Source organism: Squalius cephalus (genome assembly GCF_949319135.1).
Source record: "Squalius cephalus genome assembly, chromosome: 3".
Classification (NCBI taxonomy): domain Eukaryota; kingdom Metazoa; phylum Chordata; class Actinopteri; order Cypriniformes; family Leuciscidae; genus Squalius; species Squalius cephalus.
In genome coordinates, this window is record NC_137124.1 from 9212523 (window position 1) to 9236630 (window position 24108).

General features: G+C 39.5%; 1 protein-coding gene across 1 annotated transcript in view; it reads left to right on the forward strand.

Annotated features, from left to right (window-relative positions):
- nlgn2a (neuroligin 2a) overlaps positions 1 to 21767 on the forward strand; it is a 270452-nt gene extending 248685 nt beyond the window's left edge. The window contains exons 7-11 of the mRNA XM_079867668.1: positions 11484 to 11669; positions 14739 to 15004; positions 16299 to 16458; positions 16874 to 17240; positions 20212 to 21767. Coding sequence (XP_079723794.1) covers positions 11484 to 11669; positions 14739 to 15004; positions 16299 to 16458; positions 16874 to 17240; positions 20212 to 21043 — 1811 coding nt within the window. The 3' untranslated portion in view covers positions 21044 to 21767. The remainder of the gene's footprint in view (positions 1 to 11483; positions 11670 to 14738; positions 15005 to 16298; positions 16459 to 16873; positions 17241 to 20211) is intronic.
- Positions 21768 to 24108: the final 2341 nt, after the last annotated feature.

Here is a 24108-nt window from a genome sequence, read left to right on the forward strand (position 1 = left end):
AGTCCTAAATGTAGGTTTCATTCAAAATATAAATAAATTAAAACATTTTGATTAATTCTTATTTGATTTTTGAATTCTAGAAATCGTCTATGATTTTAGGTATTGAATATAACCCAGACTTTTCCTGACAGTTTCACCTTAATGTCAATAAAGTTCTGACTAGGGGTGTAAAGGTACATGTATTCGTCCCGAACTGTCACGGAACGGACGTCACAGTTCGGTTCATTCAGTCAGATGACGAATACAGTCAGTCACAGGTGATCCACACTCCAGTCCAGAAGGGGGCGCGTGCGGTAATGCAACACTGTTTGCTAACAACCACAACAGGAAAAAGAGCAGAATAAGAGACGATCTAGAGTCCAGATGGCACGCAAGAGCTTACTAGTAGCCTATGTGCTGAGTTTTTCGATTCATTTTTGTGATACGCTCCACAAATTTTACGAAAAGGAAACTGGGATGGCAGAAAGCGCCATCTTGATTGTTTCTTTATTTTACAAAAGCACAATGTTTTGTATTTATTGTGAGTGACCCTTTCGAATGATGACTTACTCTTATCTGTATGACCATAGATCAGGGCTATTCAACTAGCTTCAGTCGAGGGCCGGATTATCAAATGGAAAAGTTGTGGTGGGCCGGTGGGTTGGTTTGGGGGTTTAGCATAACAGTGGTTACATAACAGTTTCAATAAATAAGCTAAAGTAAACCTAAAAAAGTATTGTATTTCTAGTATTGGAAATGTGGTACCCAACAGGATGCATATAAGATAATAAATAAAAACATTATCATTTACAGCCGTGTATATTTTCCTTGGAACAAATAAATTAATTATACAAGCTCATCGCTATTGGTAAGAAATAAGAATTATTTTATTTATACCTATTTATACTTATGCTTAAATGAAAATTTTCCTTAACACAGTTTAAAAACTATATGCACCTTCACAAAGAAACTGACATAATTTCATAACAAAAATTCTACTGAAATTCTAAAGAATCTACTGTCAATAGCCTTAAAAAATGATTTTCACCATGTTTTTTGGAATAAAATGTTATATAAATCAGGCTAGGAATAATATATTTACAAATCCCTCTGTAAATGTCTTCATACTAGGTACAAGACTGGAAAGTTTGGTGTATAGAGGTGCTACTGAAGTGGAGATTTCGGACTTGGAGTATGAGAGAAAAGTCATTTTGAGAAAACGGGCTTTAAAGATTTATCATCAGCCAATGAGATTGCGCATTCAGCCCTTTTACTTTCACGATTGGTTGCTGATAAAAAGGAAATTACCATATTTGGATCCGACAGCATTGTACGGGAGAGAGAGAGCTTTCTAATGGTGTGTGTGATGACAGTGTGCAGACAGCGATCGCGTAGCAGCGGGATGATTTACAACGCCAACTTTTGTTGAATTTATGAGAAATCTACAGACGCAAACAGACAAAGTGTAGTAAAATAAAGACCTAAATGTGTAGTCTGAAAGAAGACATGTTATTGAAGACAAATATCCAAAAATCTCAAAATTGACCAGTAAAAAAAAACTATGTTTTTGCCTGCCGTGTCTTGCCTTAAAGTCTTCTAATTTTGTTCATGGCACAATGTTTCTCCTGCTTTCCTCATCAGTCTTGTTGGGAATGTTGAGGCTGTTTCATCCGATTTAATACTAGTTAAATCATCGAGTGATTTGTGGTTTGTAACAGAGAGGTGTCTGTCGAACTGAAATGCTTCCCACTGGTTGTCGCAACGCTGTTTAATAATAGTGTCCGGGACTGGGAGTACACGCAACTCTGTGCTGGGCCGTGCTGAAACAACTAGTGAAACAACTGAAAACAGCGCGATTTATTGTTACTGTCCTGACCGAGAAACCGCTTCAGATGATTCAGTCCGAACGAATCCGAATAGTTTCAGACCGTTATGTAAGCATGTTTAGAAAGAATTTAACCAAAAGAATGATTAATTCACGAATGATTGGTATCGCTGGTTCAGTCCACAGAAATACGGGACACGCATAATATCTGCTGAAATATTCGCACGTAAAACGTTTCTCAGGTCATTCGGAGCATGTATGAAACTAAATTAGCCACACCTACAGGAAAAGAGGAGGAGCGAGGGTGGTGCCGGCAGGCCGGATGGAGATGATTGGCGGGCCGCCAGTTGAATAGCCCTGCCATACATGATTGAGTATTTTAAGTTGTTTCCGCTGTTATAATGAGACAAAATCATTTGGCATTGTGCCGATTTGTGTCGTGGAAGTCCAGTGATGAAACGTGTCCTGGAAATGGGAAGCCTTTACTCGCTGTCTCCTCGAGGAAAGGTGAATTAGGCTCAGATGTAGATGGCACTTTTTCTCCTTCTAGCTCATCTTTCCGTGATTTCTTGAAAAAGCTTAATATTGAACTTTGAACCGAATGTACCAAACTCGTATCGAACGGTGACCCCAAAGCCGAGGTGTGTACCGAACCATGACTTCAGTGTACCGTTACACCCCTAGTTCTGACCCTTTGACTTTCCACATCCTCCACCTTTTTACACCAAACAGATGTAGCCTCGTATTCCTGGCCCTCTTCATTTCATGCTTATCAGCACACACAGCTGATATCAGACAGATTTATTCAAATATTCTCCACATTCGATTCGACACAAACGGCCACAATCTGCAGCATCTAAATGAATTGTAGTTTATCATATGATTTGCATTTTTTAATTATGCTGCAAGGCAAGAAAGCAGGGGAGAGAGTGAGAGGGTATGAGTGGGGAGAGATGTGTTTGAGTGCTGGAGCCACTGAGTGCCGTGAAAGTGAAGAGAAAGAGGTGGGGAAGTTCTGCGCTGTGGGAGGAAACGCAGCGTGGGATCACAGGAGGTCATGTGACCACTGAAGCACTGAAGCATGATGGAGCGCGGACACACTCTCAGGGAAGCGGTCACACGGGGTCAGTCTCTCACATCGCCCAACAAAATGTGACAGTAATGCACAAAAGTTCAGAGGAGACGGAGAAAGACAGAGTCAGGATGTTAAGAGATGGTATTTATGGATCAAGCGCCATCTGTTAAACACAAAGGAGCCAGAATGTTAATTATTAACCATCAACCATCCTCAGTTCCACCCACAGTCCTCTCATCTCAAAATAAAATGTATTTGATTTACTGAGTCACAAAAGTTCCTGTTTAAAACCCTTGAAGTTCAAGTTTTTGTAGGCAGATCTCTGTCTTTCTGTCTGTAAAAAGTTTAGAATAATGTTTAAAACCCTTAAAGGTTTATAGGCAGAAAATTAAATCTATCTATCTATCTATCTATCTATCTATCTATCTATCTATCTATCTATCTATCTATCTATCTATCTATCTGTATCTATTTAAGTTTTTCTGCCTATAAACCTCCAGCTTCAAGGGTTTTTAAAATTTTAAACCAAGCTTTGTCTGGCCAATATTTAAAGTTTGACTTTAGAAAGTTTGCTATTCTACTTCAAATCATTTTATTCACTTTCTTGCATTCAAATATGAACTGCAGTTCTGCATTTATCTCCATCCAAATTCAGGAGCTGAACTGAAATTTAAATGGCATTCTCAGTTTAGTTCTGAATGGCACACATTCACACGCCACTAATACAGCGAGCACAGCTGTTCTCGAGCAGTGCTAGTCTGGCACACGGTGTTTAAATACGTCTTTTTTGTTACCTGGAGTGTGTGTTTAAATGCATTATGCCTTTACTCTTTTCTAAAGCCCTGATATTGCACACAGACCGTGGCAGCCCCACTGGCATTTAGAGCACCTGTGGAGGTGTGTGTGTGTGTGTGTGTGTGTGTGTGTGTGTGTGTGTGTGTGTGTGTGTGTGTGTGTGTGTGTGTGTGTGTGTGTGTGTGTGTGTGTGTGTGTGTGTGTGTGTGTGTGTTCCATCATGCAGTGCTGGACTACAAATGCCCAGTGTCACCCCTATTTCACCCCCAATTACCCTGGGCAGGAGGACCAGTGGAGTGTGTGAGGGCACAGCAAATGAGAGCAAATGGAAGAGGGAGTGAGCAAAAAAGAGAAAGAAAAAGAATCAAACAGAGGAATAGAAAGCAAAAGAATATGAAAGAGAATCCTAGCTTATTATATCCCAGCTACACATCTGCTTACTTTCAGAAAACAGTTTCTATAGCAGTCTCCTCCATCTGTTCTCTCGTGTGTGTGTGTGTGTGTGTGTGTGTGTGTGTGTGTGTGTGTGTGTGTGTGTGTGTGTGTGTGTGTGTGTGTGTGTGTGTGTGTGTGTGTGTGTGTGTGTGTGTGTGTGTGTGTGTGTGTGTGTGTGTGTGTGTGTGTGTGTGTGTGTGTGGGGCTTTCTCAGTCTTGTCCCTACAAGCACAGTGGGAATTATAGCAAAAAACTGTGAGCAACTACACATATAATAGCAACAAACTCGCATAAATACCCACTGCCACACAGTATGTTGTGAATTTAAAAAGTCACAGTGCATTACTGCTGACCAAATTACTCATCATTTTGAAATAATTGTTTAGGTACATTGTTTTTTCATCGGCCACAGAATAAAAAATAAAAATATTTTTCTGCCACAGAATAAAAAATAAAAAAGGTAATTGCGACTTTTTATCTCACAGTTCTGACTTTTTTTCTCACAATTGCGTGATATAAAGTCGCAATTGCGCAAAATAAACTCGCAAATCTGACTTTTTTTCTCTCAAAATTGCATGTTTATTTCTTGCAATTCTGACTTTATAACACAATTGTGAGATATAAAGTCAGATTTGCATGATATAAACTCACAATTCTGAGGAAATTAGTCTTTTTTTCCTTAGAATTGCGAGTTTATTTCCTGCATTTGTGAGTTTATATCTCGCAATTGAGATAAAAAGTCGCAATTATCTTTTAATATGTTTTATTCTGTGGCGGAAACAAGCTTCCATGGAAGAACCATTTTTGGTCCTCTAAAGAGATCTTAAAAGAACCATTTTTCCTTAGTTTGAAGAACATTTAAAAAAATCTAAAGGACCTTTTCCACTATAAAGAACCTTTTATGGAATGGAAAGGTTTCATGGATGTTAAAGGTTCTTGGAACCACAGATGCCAATAAAGAACCTTCACTTTTAAGAGTGTAGGAGGCAAGATATGGGTCTTTTTTTTTTTTGTTATGCGGTGTCTTTAAAACTCTAACTTTTGAAAAACTGAATGTTCTTGAGTCAAGAAGGAATTTCTGTGAAAGGCTACAACAGACTTTTGAAAATATGCCTTGGTTAAGCTTCAGCCACTTTATTCATTTATTAAACTTTAAAACTTACAAGAAAACTGCAGGATGCCGAACAGAATGGAATCTGACAGGATGAAAGTTAGACATTGCTTTGTGAGTGATTGAGAGTTAGCTTACGTAACGGTGACGGGTAAGTACTAAGAAGTATTTGTATCAGAAAGAAAGGAATGTTTAAGAGTTAACAGACCAAATATATCACTAATACTTAGAGTTTACGCTGTTGTTTTACCGCCTGGCATAATGTTGTCCTTTCCTGAAGGAGGATGTGCTCAAAGGAACTGGCTTATTTAAAGGGAGATTACAAAAGACTAATGGAAAGTGGCATTAAGTGATAAATTGATTAACCAACTGAAAAAGCCCCAAAAAAAACATGTTTTGTTTGAAGCATTTCAATGAGAGAAACGGAGAAATTAAGGAACACCTGTAATATTTCTTAATGAATCGTCAGTTTTTCCATGTCAGAAGTTTCATATTGTAGCACCCGAGGATATGGCAAATACAGAAACATCTGCTCAAAGTAGAATAAAAATGATTAAAAAATTCATTTAGTTATGATATTGTGGAAATAAAAATGTAAATAAAATGATTTGCATCTTTAGAAATGGTGAGTTTACTATTTTATCAAATATGTTAATATAACTGATGATGACATGAAAAATTACTGTATAAATAACCCATCAGTCAATACATTATTTTTTTCTGCTTAAATCCAGGCATTTAGAAAATGCTCAACAAGTGTCAAAAGACAGAATATGTATAATTTAACATTATGGTTATATAAAATTAATGGTTGTGCTGTATTGTAAAAGCAAATGATCTCTTTAAAGCCATTATAGGAAATGTCACCTAAGGTCTTCAGTGTGGTTCAGCCATTGTGCACATGTACACACACACACACACACACACACACACACAGAAAGCTAATCAGAAAAGTGGGATCTTATTTTCCATTCCAAATTTCTGCTGAGGATTCTTTTAGAGGCAATTTTACAGAGTCGTATAACTACTGATGGCAGTACACACACACACACACACAGTTCTCCAGGATAATGTGGCTGACAGAGCCCAGAAATAATGATAATGAAGATAAATCTGAAGCTGAAGATGTTAGGGGGTGAAATCTCAGTAATGACCGTGGTGGTTTTAATGGCTGCTCACAAAACTCAGGCCAAAAAACAATTTAACTTTGTTATTTTAACTTTCACAGAGAGATTTGAGGCCAACGGACATGTTTGAGCAAGAGGTTGCATTGTACTTGCAAATCATTTGACTGCGGTGAGAAATCTACTATGGGTGACGAAATAAATCTTAACAGCCACAGACAATCTCATTTCCTTTGATGTGACGTTTTCGCACAGTCTAGTTTGATGCTCTTTGAGGAATAATCCAAATATCTCTCTCCGCATTCTGTGTGTGGATGTGGACTGCATGCTAGCAGTGTATTGAGGGGGCTGGAATTGATTAAAAATTGTCATAATAATGGCACACTTTGGGAGCAATTCACTAGGAATGAAGTGTGTCCCGCTGTTCGCACCGTTTATTTCACTCAAACATTTTATTTCACTGTTTGAGTTGTTTTAGCACCCAATTTACTAAAGGAATTATGCAAATAACAAAGGCATGATGGCTCTTTCAATAAAGAATTGGACAAAATTGTGTCAGGGGTCGTTTTCATGAAGACACAACAGATTTATGATGTGTGTTTTACTTTAGGGTTGATGTAGGACTCCTGTATTTGAGTAGGATAGGTTCACACACACAGTGCGGTTATTTAACGGAGAGACCGAACACCCGTAACTTTTCAGGACTCACAATCGCATACTCGGACTGGAGAACTAGTTATCTGTCACATCATACACTGATAAAAATGAAAAGCGTAAATATCAACGTTATAAAATTAAGTAAAACCTACTCAACTTTCTGATACTGGTGTTCCCATCATGCAGTGGGGCATGAATAATCAATAAGGTTTTCCAGCTGTGTTTACTCTGTTTTATTATTGATTTTGTTGTTAGCTTTCATAACTTGCTGTTTTGTGATATCTGGAGTTAATTTTCTACTCAAAATGACACATTCATAAAAAATTATCCGACGAATGTTACTGTCGTCTACACAATATCTACTGTATTATTTACTTAGATAGTAAAGCACTCACTTTAAAAGCGTGACTTAATTCACTGAAATATTGTTTGAGTAAAATGTGCTTGAAACAAAGTATTGCATGTGAAGTAAAAAGTAGAAATTAGTTTCTAAACTAAACTATAAACGCCAGAGGAGAACTGGCCCCCGACTGAGCCTGGGTTCTCCCAAGGTTTTTTTCTTTCTCCATTAGGTCACCTGATGGAGTTTTTCGGTTCCTTGCCACTGTTGCCTTTGGCTTGCTCAGTTGGGGATATTTGGGAATATTTAATTTAATTAATCAATCAACGATACTATTGATCAGCATTACCAAACGTGGACGTTCCACTAGAAACAAACATTGATGTATTGTTTTATTACTGTGAAGCTGCTTTGATACAACCTATGTTGTGAAAAGCGCTATATAAATAAACTTGACTTGACTTGACTTGAAATTACTCAACAAACTTTAACTGGCCAAGTTAAAATTACTTATTTTCTTTGTTAATTTTACTTAACTTCCGTAAGTAGATTTTACTTAATTCCACATGTTAAATTTACTTAAAAAATCTGCATGCAGATGCATGTTGATTCTGTACAGATGTATTGTGTTGTTTTCTGGAAAGTTTCTGAGAATCAGTAAAAACTGTTACTCCAAAAAAAAAAAAAAATCTGCATGCAAAAAGTTGTAAATGAAAAAAAAAAAAGTATTTTTTTTACAAACACGAGTCTACCGTGTGTTGCGGGTTTTCATGGCTGTTTTCGCTTACGGTAACTTACAGCGATGGAGATATGAGCTGTGTGTCATCTGAAGGTTTCAGATCCAGTCACTGTTCTCCACCGGAACGGCTCTCATCAGTTTTGCGTTCTGCGCGACTCAAATGCTCCGTTCTCCACCCAGATATATAGCTATATATAGTCACTGTCACTATAGTAAATGCGGTTGTCAATCCCAAAAACTGGCACTGGGAACGTAGACTTTGACAGCTAGTAAATCTTCTAATCGATCCTGAAAACATAAACATCAACCTGCAAGGACAATACTGAAAAACAAGGTGAAATATTGTGAATAAAATGTGTGTGTGTGTGTGTGTGTGTGTGTGTGTGTGTGTGTGTGTGTGTGTGTGTGTGTGTGTGTGTGTGTGTGTGTGTGTGTGTGTGTGTGTGTGTGTGTGTGTGTGTGTGTGTCTGATCGCTGTGATAGATAAATCTACGTTGTTAACTGTCCTTCCTCACCATAATCTAACCTCTCTTATCTCCTCAACCTCAGACTGTCACACATCACTTAGAAATTCAGGAAGTCTGATGATATTCACAGAAATCCAGCAGAAAGGTCGCAGGTGAGAAGAGTAAGAAGAGTTCTGTGCTCATGTACTTTTGAGAAGTGAGAATACAGCGTTCTGAAAGCTGGAAGATGCACTTTCACAGGCGGTATATGGATGTAGGAAGGCAGTTCAATGTTTGCGTAACATCCTCACTCCTGAGACTCCTTCGTCGGCTCAGTACTTCTCATTCTTTCTAGCCTATAATAATCATCTCTGACAAAGTGGTTGAAAGCTGTAAATTAGTTTATACTCTACCGTTCCAAATTTAGGGTGAGAATGAATGTAATTATTTATTTATGGATATTTAATGGATCAAAAGTGACAGTAAAGACATTTAAATTGTTATAAAATATTCTGTTTCAAATAAAAGCTGTTCATTATAGAATCCAGAAGAACATGCATCACAGTTTCCACAGCAGCACAACTGTACAACATTGATAATAATAAGAGATGTTTCTTGAGCAGCAAATCATCATATTAGAATGATTTCTGAAGGATCATGTGACACTGAAGATGCTGAAAATTCAGTTTTGATCACTGAAATAAATTATATTTTAAAATATTAAAATAGAAACCCTTATTTTAATAGTATTTAACAATATTACAGTTTGTATCTTTAATAACAAATGCAGCCTTGGTGAACATGAGAGACTTCTTTTAAAAACATGAATGTTTTTATGCAGCATGTGTGTGTGTGTGAAGGCGCACTGTCTTCTTTAGTGTTTCCATCTGTTTTTAATGCACAGTTTGGGATATTGCATAAAAAAATGCTGGATGGAAACACCAAGATGCAAATAAATTCTGAAAATGCGCATTAAAAAAACGTATGTGCTCAATTGAGGCGGGTACATTTTGTTATCGAGAAAACATACACAAACTATGATGGAAACACATCTATCAAATAAATTAATTTTTGCGCTTCAAAAAAAGACGTGACTTTGCGTGATGGGACGGCATAACTGGACTAACCAGCATCTGAAATGCTGTTTTGGTCATTTTAAAATGCCTGAGCAAAGTCTGTCATAAAATTATGATTCGGTATAACTGGTTATATAGGATTCGGTATAATTCCCTCCCAGAACTGTCTTACACGACTGCATCCCCAAACAGCCCGGCCGGCATCAGTGCAGCAATGCATTTGGTTTTCGACAAATCCATTTTATTTCCAGTGGAATATTTTTACATGCGCTCTGGAGATATTATCATATGCTTCCGTGTGTGTGTGTGTGTGCGTGTCAGACTTTGATCAGTAAAGTTCCTGGTGACTTGGAGGCAGATGAAACAGTTTTTCCAAATTAGAGCACCCACTCATTCTCTCACTCTTTCTTCTTCTTCTCTGTATTTTATTCTGCCACACATAAACTCTAGGCTTCATTCTTACACTGCTGTTATAAGCTGCAGACATCTGACTAAATAAGATCAGTCGTTAATTGCCAAATCGCATGTTTTTGTGGGGTTTTTTTTAGTCCAGCATTATTCATGCTTTCTTCTTCTCTGCTTTACTGTGCTTCTATCCAGCAGTTCACTTCAGTTTTATAGATGATTTACTGCTAAACAATGCCAGAATGATGGCATTATTGCAGATATACACTCTCAATCAGGTTGTAGTATTATTTATATTCTATTATAGTATGGGGTAGCTTTTAATTTTAAACTTCCAGTTTTCATTTTAATTTCAGTTTAAGTTTTAGTAATTTCATTGTCATTTTTATTAGTTTTGAGGTCTGCAAAGTTTTAAAGATCAACGTGACAAATAAAGTTATTGTCTCCTAAATGAAAGAATTGATTCAGAACTGCTGAAACGAGTCGTCAGTAATTCCAGTCTCACTTCCTGTTATACAACTACGTGACAATGTAACTCATTTGCATAATGCCAGTCTATGGTGTTCATTGGCTGCCCGTGAACAACGTCTACTTTGACCCTCAAACACTGTAGTTGTAGCTGAGACTGGAAGAGTTCGGTTCATGTTGTTCATGTCGAGAAGACGCTGTTTTCAGCGCTGAGAATCCACTGTGATGCACTTCAGAAGAACGAGGACTCGCACTGGAATCGACACGGTAAAACCGACGCCATCGTTACTGTTCGTATCGCTGTTCATCAAGAGCTGAAGAAGAGAGAGACTGAATCTTTGAGAAATGTGGTGATGTACAGTGTATATTATGTGTATATTAAGTGTTTTCTGACCTTGGATGCATGTAAACCTGTGGTAGGAGATCTTTAAAATAGCATATAATCAGGGGCACTTTAAATTCCTCATCTAATGGACTCTTTTCACAGACTGTGATTATGCATTTCCACAGGTATCAACATCGCAAATCTAGTAAAGTTTTTCAGATTATATTTATGATTCTATACTTTGTGTTATATTACCATGGCAGTAAATTACCACACAAAAAAGAAAGAACGCTGCTGTGAGGGTGTTTCTAATACAACGGCTGAGGGAGTGACGGCAAATGTGACATCTTTCTCTCTTCTGACTGCCGCAATCAATCCCTCTATATTTCCCCCTCTTTTGGAAAGTCTTGGAAACGCTATCATGTATTTCTTCTTTTGCTATTGGAGCAAATGGGAATACAAAAATGATATTTGCTGTCATCCTCCCGTTTACCACTATAGGAGTTTAAACAACTATGACGACTTGCACACTTCTAAGAACCCTGGAAATGTGAAAGGGTCCATAATTATATTTTATTTTATATCAGCTGTATTTTAATTACTTAAAACGATTTTAGTTTAATAGTTTTAGTTAACAGTTACAACACTGATGTGTATTTTTCCTCTTCTTCTCTGAACTGCAGGTTTTCTCAGCACAGGAGATCAGTCTGCCAAAGGGAACTATGGTCTTCTGGATCAGATCCAGGCGTTGCGTTGGCTGAACGAGAATATCGGACACTTCGGTGGCGACCCCGAACGCATCACTATCTTTGGCTCTGGGGCCGGAGCGTCGTGTGTGAACCTACTCATCCTGTCCCACCACTCCGAGGGTACGAAAAGACGTGTGTGTGTGTGTGTGCATGTGTGTGCATGCATGTTAATGTTTTAACAGACTAATACTGTGTGTGTGTGTGTGTGTGTGTGTGTGTGTGTGTGTGTGTGTGTGTGTGTGTGTGTGTGTGTGTGTGTGTGTGTGATGGGTAGGTTAAGTCTGTGTGAGTGTGTGTGTGTGATGGGTTGGTTTAGGGGTAGGGTAAGTCTGTGTGAGTGTGTGTGTGTGTGTGTGTGTGTGATGGGTAGGTTTAGAGGTAGGGTAAGTCTGTGTGAGTGTGTGTGTGTGTGTGTGTGTGTGTGTGTGTGTGTGTGTGTGTGTGTGTGTGTGTGTGTGTGTGTGTGTGTGTGTGTGTGTGTGTGTGTGTGTGTGTGTGTGTGTGTGTGTGTGTGTGTGTGTGTGATGGGTAGGTTAAGTCTGTGTGAGTGTGTGTGTGTGATGGGTTGGTTTAGGGGTAGGGTAAGTCTGTGTGAGTGTGTGTGTGTGTGATGGGTAGGTTTAGAGGTAGGGTAAGTCTGTGTGTGTGTGTGTGTGTGTGTGTGTGTGTGTGTGTGTGTGTGTGTGTGTGTGTGTGTGTGTGTGTGTGTGTGTGTGTGTGTGTGCGTGTGTGATGGGTAGGTTAAGTCTGTGAGTGAGTGTGTGTGTGTGATGGGCAGGTTTAGGGGTAGGGTAAGTCTGTCTGTCTGTGTGTGTGTGTGTGTGTGTGTGTGTGTGTGTGTGTGTGTGTGTGTGTGTGTGTGTGTGTGTGTGTGTGTGTGTGTGTGTGTGTGTGCCCTTGTTTATATTACATTGTGGGGACCAAATGGGTAGGTTTAGAGGTAGGGGTAGTATTTGTGTGTGTGTGTGTGTGTGTGTGTGTGTGTGTGTGTGTGTGTGTGTGTGTGTGTGTGTGTGTGTGTGTGTGTGTGTGTGTGTGTGTGTGATGGGTAAGTTTAGGGTACAGTTAGTGTAAGAGGACAGAATATACAGTTTGTACAGTATAAAAACCATTACGTCTATGTAATGTCCCCATGTTAGATAGCTAAGTAAACGTGTGTGTGTGTGTGTGTGTGTGTGTGTGTGTGTGTGTGTGTGTGTGTGTGTGTGTGTGTGTGTGTGTGTGTGTGTGTGTGTGTGTGTGTGTGTGTGTGTGTGTGTGTGTGTGTGTGTGTTGTTACCTCACAAAATGTCTCACCGCCCTGTCCAACTCTGTTCTTTGCAATGCTCGTCAAAAAAGCCCACCTTCACCCACACCATCTTCATCATCATCATCACTGTCATCCTCACCTAACATCAGTCCTCCAGCCCTCATCTGTCAGTCACACCAGGTAAGTCATGACAGTTGTTATCCCTGGAGAAAACAGTCATGCCATCTTAAGCCAACAGAAACAGGGAAGAGATAAACAAATAAAGACAAGCTTTTGTGGGTAAGTGTTAAGATTCCCTTTAAGAGAACAGATAAAGTTCACTGAAGTGGAGCAAAGAAAGAAAGAAATGAACTTTTTTGAGCACCACTTATATAAATATGTAAAGTAAATATGTGTTAGTGTGCCTGTTTGAAGGAGCTGGGTAAAGAGGAAAGCACAGGCGTGTTAGCAGAGAAAAAGCTACAGTAGCTCCGTATTGATTTCCCTGGGAAAGGTAACATGCTCTTCAATAATTAAAAAGACAGAAAGAGAGGAAGGAGGGCAGAACAAGGAGAAGAAGAGCCCTTCGGTAATATGTTTCTACTCTTCTCTTGAGAGAAAGAAAAAGGCTTTGTTTGTTAAGTGTTTGTAAGAGAAAGGGCAACAAGAAAATAATAGATTTACTGTTAACGCAAGATGGAATTTGCACAATGTTTACTCAATAATCACAGAAAAAGGTTGTTTGTGCCAAACCAAGTCTTCATATTCCTTTTTTTTTTTCTTTTCTCTCTGTGTATTTTCTTTGATGCAATTCCAGCTGACACTGTGCTGAGCTCTATTGGAATTGACATCAAAATAATTCCATCCCATTAACAAGCTGGAGATACTGAAAACACAACAGCATTTAAATAACCATACACCATCATATCTCTGTTCAATGAGTTGACATGAAATACTTCTGGAAAATTGACAAGTCCTTCAGTGTGACAAATTAACTCATTTTAAAACTAATTTAACTCTTTCCCTGGCATTCCCCGCAATCCATGTTATTACTGTTATACGGTAGGGGGCGCTATTGCGCATCTTCTGAAAGAGTACTGAATCTCTGGATTAAAACACAGGCGAAGAATAAGCGATAGATTTATGCACATGTAAAATAACGCAATCATCAACATTAAATGGCATATAAATCAAAACGGCCTAATGTTACTGGGGGTGTTGATGAACTCGATCTACTCCATCTGTGTTTTGATCATCGTTCTCAATTCGATTAGGACAGAGACTTTGACAAAAATGCAATTTTCTCAGCTTTTTTGTTCAAAATGTTGCTTATTTATGAAACTTACACACATTAAAGTGTTGATCAAAAGAGAATACAAGCTAGAATAAAACAGGTTTTGTTGTTTGTTTGTTGTTTAAAAGCAGAGGCTCTGTTCTTTCTTTTGATATATGACATCCTTTTAGCATGCCTTTTCTGTAAAGCTGCTTTGAAATGATATGTATTGTGAAAAGTGCTATACTGTACAAATAAATGTGAATTTTATTTAATTGAATGTTCAGATATTCAGACAACTAAATATTCTGGGGGCCTAGAAAGTTGTGTGAAAATGATTTTTAAAAATTCTGGCGCTGGCTGGCAAGGTTTTTTTTCTTCTTTTTTTTTTTATCGCTGGCGGGGAAAGTGTTTAATTACATTTTGCTAATTATAATTAGTTAGCTTCCCGTTTCATGACCCTATATTAATTGTGAGACCACTACATGAGATATTTGTACTATTAAAAATTCACACACCGGAACCGCCAGTTTCAGTACACATATTTTGTTAAAACATTTTACGTTAAAAAAATTAAAAAGTTAATGGACATGCATCAACTATCCTCCATAATATGTAAAGCAGGTTTAATGTGTATCCAGGTTTTGTTGTATGTAGTTAACAGCTTGCTATCGCTCCTCGCACACAGGCCTGTTTCAGAGAGCCATTGCTCAGAGTGGTTCAGCGATCTCCAGCTGGTCCATCAGCTACCAGCCCCTGAAGTACACCAAGATTCTGGCCCGGAAAGTGGGATGCACATATGGGGAGACCGCAGACCTGGTGGACTGTCTCCGCAGGAAAAATTTCAGAGAGTTGGTGGACCAAGACATCCAGCCGGCCCGCTACCATATTGCGTTTGGACCCGTGATGGACGGAGACGTTGTGCCAGACGACCCCGAGATCCTGATGCAGCAGGTGATTTTCAGATCACTCTCACTTGTGTTGGTGGTGGCATTCATTTGGATTCAGCTTAGTTTATCATTACACATTTTCCATGGTGAATCGCCACTTTCCAAGAAAAGGATTAGGTTGTTCAGTTAACCACCCAAACTACCTTTATTTAAACCAGATCTAAGTGAGGCTTTAAACTCAAAATCATATGCTTTTGATATGCATAATTAGGTTATACAGTGATGTCACATATAAAGGTGATTCAATTAAGGCCATTAAAATCTTTAAAAAAAGTGATGTAGATATTTTGATATTTTGTATAAAGGTGATGATGTGATGGTAATGACATTTTTTACTTTTTGCAGAAAGACATGTCAAGCTTATCAGATCAATTAACTTTGAATTCATAAAACTAAATATAAAATGGCCTTTTTACAAATGTAATATATATATATATATATATATATATATATATATATATATATATATATATATATATATATAAAATATGTATTACATTTTAAAAAGGCCATTTTATATTTAGTTATCCACATATAAAAATGTGTGGAATAAACTTTTTTTTTTTTTTTTTTTTTGACGTTAACACCTTTTATAAATGTTTTAAAGTGAGAAATTTAAAAAGTCTATTTAGGCAACAAGCCTCACATAATTTGCATTTGAAATTCTGGCAAATGTAACATTTCAAAATAGGAGTGAGTAATTAACGATACATGATGAAACATTTAAAGCTATTATAATCTACCCTTAAAACTAAGATTTTTTTCATTGTAGGAGATAGACAAGTTCCTCTTAATTGAGTGTGAATATATGGATAAAAGTTTTTTATCCATATATCCATATATATATATATATAAAACATATAAAACACTTTTATCCAAAGCGACTTACAAATGAGGAGAACAGAAGCAGTTAAACTAACAATAGGACGACAATATGTAAGTGCTGTGACCCTTGCCGGTTTAGTCTAACAGTTTATATATATATATATATATATATATATATATATAGAATAGAATAGAATAGAATATTAAATGTTAGTATTACTGGATATTAGTGAGGAAATTGTACTGGTCTTCACTAGTTAAAAAAAAGGCTTATAAATCCACCAAATCATGTTTTATTTAAAGCTGGTGTTTTGCACGTTTCTGTGATGGGAGGGTTTAGGGGTAGGGCTTGGGTTAGGCCATAGTAAATATCATTATCCTGATATAAAATCAATGAAAGTCTGTTCAGTGTCCTCGCTAATATAGTGAAACAATCAGGTATCAGTCTGGAGGTAAAATTCTTTCTCCACTAGGGGGAGTTCTTGAACTACGACCTTCTGATTGGTGTAAATCAAGGCGAGGGTCTGAAGTTTGTGGATGATGGAGGCACTGAGAGTGAAGAGGGGATCTCAGCTGCAGCCTTCGACTACACAATCTCCAACTTTGTGGATAACCTCTATGGATACCCTAAAGGTAGGCTCTTTTCTGAGGTAATATCAAGATATGACTTCATATTAAATTGTGAAAAAACGAATGTTCTGATATAAAACATGAAATTAAAGCCTATAATGAGGGGCAATATAACATTACATTTCTGCTACTGTTGTACTATGTTAACTGCTTCCTCTTGGTTTGGTGCTGTTGTTAACTTGTTCCACCAGAGGGCGATAAAAGACAAGCAATGACCATATTTTATGTGACATGCGTGTCAAATGGAAGATTTTATGCCTGGTATTTAAAGTTCCTTTGGATGTGACATATATTTTAAATAACATGCATTCATTGACATGACATGTTTCCCTATATTCTACTTTATTCCTGTCTGCCCCCAGGCAGTATTTTCTTGTCTGCTTTTTCTTCACTGTAATTACTCTCTGTGTTTTTGTAGGTAAAGACATCCTGAGGGAGACTATTAAGTTCATGTACACAGACTGGGCGGACCGAGACAATGGAGAAATGCGGCGCAAGACTCTCCTGGCATTATTCACTGATCACCAGTGGGTGGCGCCAGCCATCGCTACTGCCAAACTCCACGCGGACTATCAGTCTCCCGTGTACTTCTACACGTTCTACCACCACTGCCAGACCGAGACCCGACCCGAGTGGGCAGACGCGGCTCACGGAGACGAGATACCGTACGTGTTCGGCGTGCCCATGATCGGAGCAACTGACCTCTTCCCTTGCAACTTTTCCAAGAATGATGTCATGCTTAGTGCTGTGGTCATGACCTACTGGACCAACTTTGCCAAGACCGGGTGGGTTTCTATCTGCCTATCTGTCTGTATGGCTGTGTTTCTGTCCATCTTTCTGTCTATCTAGCTATCTGTCTGTCTGTCTGTCTGTCTATCCATCTATCTATCTGTCTGTCTGTCTGACTGTCTGTCTGTCTATCCATCTATCTGTCTGTCTGTCTATCATCTATCTGTCTGTCTGTCCGTCTATCTATATATCTGTCTGTCTGTCTGCCTGTCTGTCTGTCTATCCATCTATCTATCTATCTGTCTGTCTGTCTGTCTGACTGTCTGTCTGTCTATCCATCTATCTGTCTGTCTATCATCTATCTGTCTGTCTGTCTGTCTATCCATCTATCTATCTGTCTGTCTGTCTGTCTGACTGTCTGTCTGTCTATCCATCTATCTGTCTGTCTATCATCTATATGTATATCTGTCTGTCTATCATCTATCATTCTGTCTGTCTGTCTGTCTGTCTATCCATCTGTCTGTCTATCCATCTATCTGTCTGTCTGGCTGTCTGTCTGTCTATCCATCTATCTGTCTGTCTGTCTATCTATCCATCTATCTGTCTGTCTATCATCTATCTGTCTATCTGTCTGTCTATCCATCTATCTATCTGTCTGTCTGTCTATCCATCTGTCTGTCTATCCATCTATCTATCTGTCTGTCTATCTGTCTGTCTATCCATCTGTCTGTCTGACTGTCTGTCTATCCATCTATCTATCTATCTGTCTGTCTGACTGTCTGTCTGTCTATCCATCTATCTGTCTGTCTATCTATCTATCCATCTATCTGTCTGTCTATCATCTATCTGTCTGTCTATCCATCTATCTATCTGTCTGTCTGTCTGTCTATCCATCTGTCTGTCTATCTGTCTTTCTATCCATCTATCTATCTGTCTGTCTGTCTGTCTATCCAACTGTCTGTCTATCTGTCTGTCTATCCATCTATCTATCTATCTGTCTGTCTGACTGTCTGTCTGTCTATCCATCTATTTGTCTGTCTGTCTGTCTATCTATCCATCTATCTGTCTGTCTATCATCTATCTGTCTATCTGTCTGTCTATCCATCTATCTGTCTGTCTGTCTATCCATCTGTCTGTCTATCTGTCTGTCTATCCATCTATCTATCTATCTGTCTGTCTGACTGTCTCTCTATCCATCTATCTGTCTGTCTGTCTGTCTATCTATCTATCCATCTATCTGTCTGTCTATCATCTATCTGTCTATCTGTCTGTCTATCCATCTATCTATCTGTCTGTCTGTCTATCCATCTATCCATTTGTCTGTCTATCCATCTATCTATCTGTCTGTCTGTCTATCCATCTATCTATCTGTCTGTCTGTCTGTCTGTCTGTCTGTCTGACTGTCTGTCTGTCTGTCTATCCATCTATCTGTCTGTCTATCTATCTATCCATCTATCTGTCTGTCTATCATCTATCTGTCTGTCTGTCTGTCTATCCATCTATCTATCTATCTGTCTATCTATCTATCTATCTGTCTGTCTGTCTGTCTGTCTGTCTGACTATCTGTCTGTCTATCCATCTATCTGTCTGTCTATCTATCCATCTATCTGTCTGTCTATCATCTATCTGTCTATCTGTCTGTCTATCCATCTATCTATCTGTCTGTCTGTCTATCCATCTATCCATCTGTCTGTCTATCCATCTATCTATCTGTCTGTCTATCCATCTGTCTGTCTGACTGTCTGTCTATCCATCTATCTGTCTGTCTGTCTATCCATCTATCTGTCTGTCTGACTGTCTGTCTGTCTATCCATCTATCTGTCTGTCTATCTATCTATCCATCTATCTGTCTGTCTATCATCTATCTGTCTGTCTGTCTGTCTATCCATCTATCTATCTGTCTGTCTGTCTGTCTGTCTATCCATCTGTCTGTCTGTCTATCTGTCTGTCTATCCATCTATCTGTCTGTCTGACTGTCTGTCTGTCTATCCATCTATCTGTCTGTCTGTCTATCTATCCATCTATCTGTCTGTCTATCATCTATCTGTCTATCTGTCTGTCTATCCATCTGTCTGTCTGTCTGTCTGTCTGTCTGTCTGTCTATCCATCTGTCTGTCTATCTGTCTTTCTATCCATCTATCTATCTGTCTGTCTGACTGTCTCTCTATCCATCTATCTGTCTGTCTGTCTATCTATCCATCTATCTGTCTGTCTATCATCTATCTGTCTATCTGTCTGTCTATCCATCTATCTATCTATCTGTCTGTCTGTCTATCCATCTGTCTGTCTATCCATCTATCTATCTGTCTGTCTATCTGTCTGTCTATCCATCTGTCTGTCTGACTGTCTGTCTATCCATCTATCTATCTGTCTGTCTGTCTGTCTGTCTGACTGTCTGTCTGTCTATCCACTTATCTGTCTGTCTATCTATCTATCCATCTATCTGTCTGTCTATCATCTATCTGTCTGTCTATCCATCTATCTATCTGTCTGTCTATCTGTCTGTCTATCCATCTGTCTGTCTGACTGTTTGTCTATCCATCTATCTGTCTGTCTGTCTATCCATCTATCTGTCTGTCTGTCTGTCTGTCTGTCCATCTATCCATCTGTCTGTCTGTCTATCCATCTATCTGTCTGTCTGTGTTTGTCTGTCTATCTGTCTGTCTGTGTGTGTCTGTGTGTGTGTGTGTGTGTGTGTGTGTGTGTCTGTCTGTCTGTCTGTCTGTCTGTCTGTCTGTCTGTCTGTTTGTTTCTAGCTGTCTTAATTTTGCCATTTTGTCATAAAGACCTGTGCCACTCATTCAAGCAGAACCTGCAGACTTTTAAGCGAATTGCACCAGATCGTATAGATGTTTATCAGCTTATCGCCCTAAATCAAATTCCAATTATCTATCCAGTTATAAAATTGCAATTTGAAAGCGTTTTGAGAATTTCAAAAGCATTTACAATTTGGCTCTGAATGTCTCACATCCTCGGTGTGTAATACATTAAAATACCCTTTTGACAAAAGATATCTCTTGTCTCTAGGGATCCCAACTTGCCTGTTCCTCAGGACACCAAGTTCATCCACACCAAGCCCAACCGCTTTGAGGAAGTGATCTGGACCAAGTTCAACTCTAAAGACAAGCAGTATCTGCACATTGGCCTGAAGCCTCGCATCCGGGACAACTACCGAGCAAATAAGGTTGCCTTCTGGCTGGAACTGGTTCCTCACCTCCACAACCTTCACGAGGAGGTCTTCAGCACCGCCACAACCCGACTCCCTCCGGGTACCGCCCGTACCCCACACTGGAAGGGTACGGGACCCCGTACAACACGCCATCCCATCCCAACCTTCCCTTCAGAGCCGGACGCCGATAGTTCAGAGCCGCCTCGATTCCCTCCCTTCCCGAGCGACACCCGGGATTACTCGACAGAACTGAGCGTGACGGTCGCCGTCGGTGCGTCGCTCCTCTTCCTCAACATCCTCGCCTTCGCCGCGCTTTACTACAAACGTGACAAACGGCACGAGATGCGACGGCACCGGTTGTCTCCGCAACGAGGCGTTCCCTCTAATGACTTGGCACACAGCCAGGAGGAAGAGATCATGTCCTTGCAAATGAAGCACTCGGAGCACGACTCCCACCACGACATGGAGCCATTGCGACCGCATGATATTTTACGTCCCGCGTGCCCTCCCGACTACACGCTGGCGCTGAGGCGGGCGCCCGACGATGTCCCGCTCATGACCCCTAACACTATCACCATGATTCCTAGCACCATCACCGGCATGCAACCGCTCCATGCCTTCAACACCTTCCCCACAACCACCGGGCACAACAACACCTTACCCCACCCTCACTCCACCACACGTGTATAGTAGCGCCACCGAACGAGAGGACTAGCTCTCATTCGTATCCAGTTTTCTCTCTCTGTCCCCCTTTTCAAGATCCTGAACTTCAGATGCTCTCGGAAACGCTGCCAAGAACGGCGACAGCGAATCCTGTTGGCGTTCTTATAGACTAAATCAACGGTTTGGTAGAAGTTGTACACACTAGAGCAGCTCTGTTTATAGACTCTACGGTGAGCAACAGATTCGGCCGGCCGTGACAAGCCATCGGCCTCGTACTCGATTCAACTTGCTGTTTGTTTTTCCACAATGTCCTTAAAAAGGAGGGGCGTCGATGACTGACTAAGCTGATCTGATGTCACGAGGGGAAATGATGAATCATTTTCCCACTAAATTGGCAGAGTGCAGATTTCATCCATCCTTTTCTTTTTACCATCCTTCTTTGTTATTCCATTACCAGCGAAACGCTCTGTCCGAATGTGATCTGTGTCCTCGGATTATGTTTTACATGAATCGTAGGGGCATTCGATAAGACAGAAGCTGGATATGTTGTGTTTACCTGCAGTCTTGTGTCAAGTATTAAATCATACCTTGTAACAAGAGACACAGGGAATGAGAGAAAATCACAGCGTCTGACAGACGCAAAAACAACAAGTGCCAACCTACTCTCTTTTTCTCTCGCTCTGCCCTGTCATTGTATCACACATATTTGATTTGGCAACGTGTTGTTTCTTAGGAAGATTTTTTGTATGTATAAATATAAAGACAAATATATAAAAGAATGATATAAATATATATTTACATGGATTGCTATGGGGGATCTATGCATGACATATTTTAAAGCACCAAGAAGGACACTGAGCTGTAAACTCCCACAGCATTTTGCTTATTTGCATTTTTTTTTTAACTTTGCTTGCTTAAAATGGTTGCAGAAACTTCTCCCCAGTGGTGTTTTCATCAGCATTACTCAAACTGTTACGTCCTCCTCAGTCTGACCACTCTATAGGACACATCCAGAAAGAGATCTATTGGCAATATTCTTTCAAATGGTTTTATATATATATAGTATATATACTATATATATATAGTTGTTGGTGCTATTATTTGACCATCAACCTTGTAGTGCTCTAAGAGACATCTGTGATGGTCCGGACTGTTGCATAAATACTGCAAATGGCGAATGCATATGTAGCTTTGCATCTCTTTCATGGGCCTGTGACCAATATTCAGCTTTTATTAATATTATTTTTCTCAGAGACAAATACAAATGATGGCCTCAGCTCATCTCTCTCTCTCTGTCTCGGCCTCTCTTGTTCTATCTCTTTTGGTTCTACATCATTTGGTATTTGACAACCCAGTTTAATCAGCATCTTTTTTGTGCATTGGTGTGTACACACATGAAGAGTGTTTTCTTGCCAATATGTCTCTTGCCAGGTGCCCTGTACATTTGTGTTAATGTAAATGTGTGAGATAAAGAGTATATGTGACAGAGGCCCTGTTTACACTTGATAATAAGATCGATCGGATCACAGGTAGACGAGAGAGACACATTCCCGTTTACTGGTGTTTTAATCCGACTCTTTTGTCCATTTTCAACCACTTCTGTCCTGATTTCTTCGAGGGGAGGGTCTATGGGCGGGTAAATGTATAGGCTTTTTCAGATCTTTCGATCTAATGGACAAAATAAGCTCACACTATTAACATATGAACGCACTCGGAGACGACGGAAAAACACACGGAGAGCATCAGCTTTAGTTTTTGTTCTGACAGACACAAGATCAGCCGAACGCTGTGAGTGTGTGTTAGATATCAGGAATGGAGAGAGAACATTGTGCTTGGTACGTTTTTCATCTCTAAACCAAACTTGGGTCTTCAGCCGACAAAGTTTAAATCCCGTCTGTCTAGAGCTCTTCACATAATGTTACTCATGAGGTCAGTAGACGGAGAGTAGACGGTCTTTTGTGGCTGTTTGAACACATTCGACCACATGAGTGTTTACACTACGAAAGCTATCCGGTCAAATGTGTTTTTAAATTCCTCTGGAAGTGGTGGAAGGTGGACAAGCTGAAAACGTTTTAGACCCCATTTACACCTGTATTTAGCGTCATCCAATTGTGATCCGATCGGCCAAAACGCATCGTAATACCAGGTGTAAACAGGGTCAGAAAGGCACAAAGAAAGAGAAAGCTTCAATCTTCATAACACAAAAATCAGATCTGTGGCCCTCTGTCATTCCTTCATGAAAACCTACCTGGCTTTAGGCCATTTACATACAAAACAGTTGTATGTTGTGCTATAGGAAGAGGCTAGAAGCACCTCATAATATCAGTTTGGTGTGTTTACCCACATCTCTACATATCACACATCTGTCTGCACTGCAGTGCACACTTGACCTTTTTGGTTATGACAAGCACAGCAAATAGAGCAAATGATTTCATGTTCAGGTTAAAGAACGAATGGCTCAGAATCACTGCGGGATTAACACGATCACTTCTCTTCTGTTCATGCCTTGTTAGTCTTACTTTTCTGCCACTGCTGTCTGTGTCACGGGAGGATGACGGTTTGTCTCATTGTTGGCTCAGTGTGTCGAGTCTGAGAGGCTCACAATATTTCTCTCAGCCAAACACAGGACCATCATCAGAGCAAGAACTAATGCCAGTATGCCGTACTAAAACATGAACAGACTCAAGCTGAGGGAGCATACTGGAGGTTTAGTGTGTCATAAAAACAGGACTTTATTCTGTGTTGTGGACTAACAGCCCAATGGACGACAGCAACGACTGGACACTAAACTACGGGAGACTGTAACAAGCTTGGGTTGTTACTGGGAGTCTAGACTGGACCTGTGGATATGTACCATCTGTGGACTTTTGTGTGGTTGTAGTTATATCTAAACTCCATTTTAAACAAACTATGAGGAGTTGACTAGAGCTGCGTACAAAACAACCTCAATTCTAATAATCAATACTGTTTTAAGAGATGAGTTGAGACTCTTGTTATTTTTCTTGTTTGGTTTTGTACGCTCAACCACTAGAGTGTGATGTTGTGGTACATCCAGAATAAAGACTCTACATCCATTACGAGCCATTCATTGG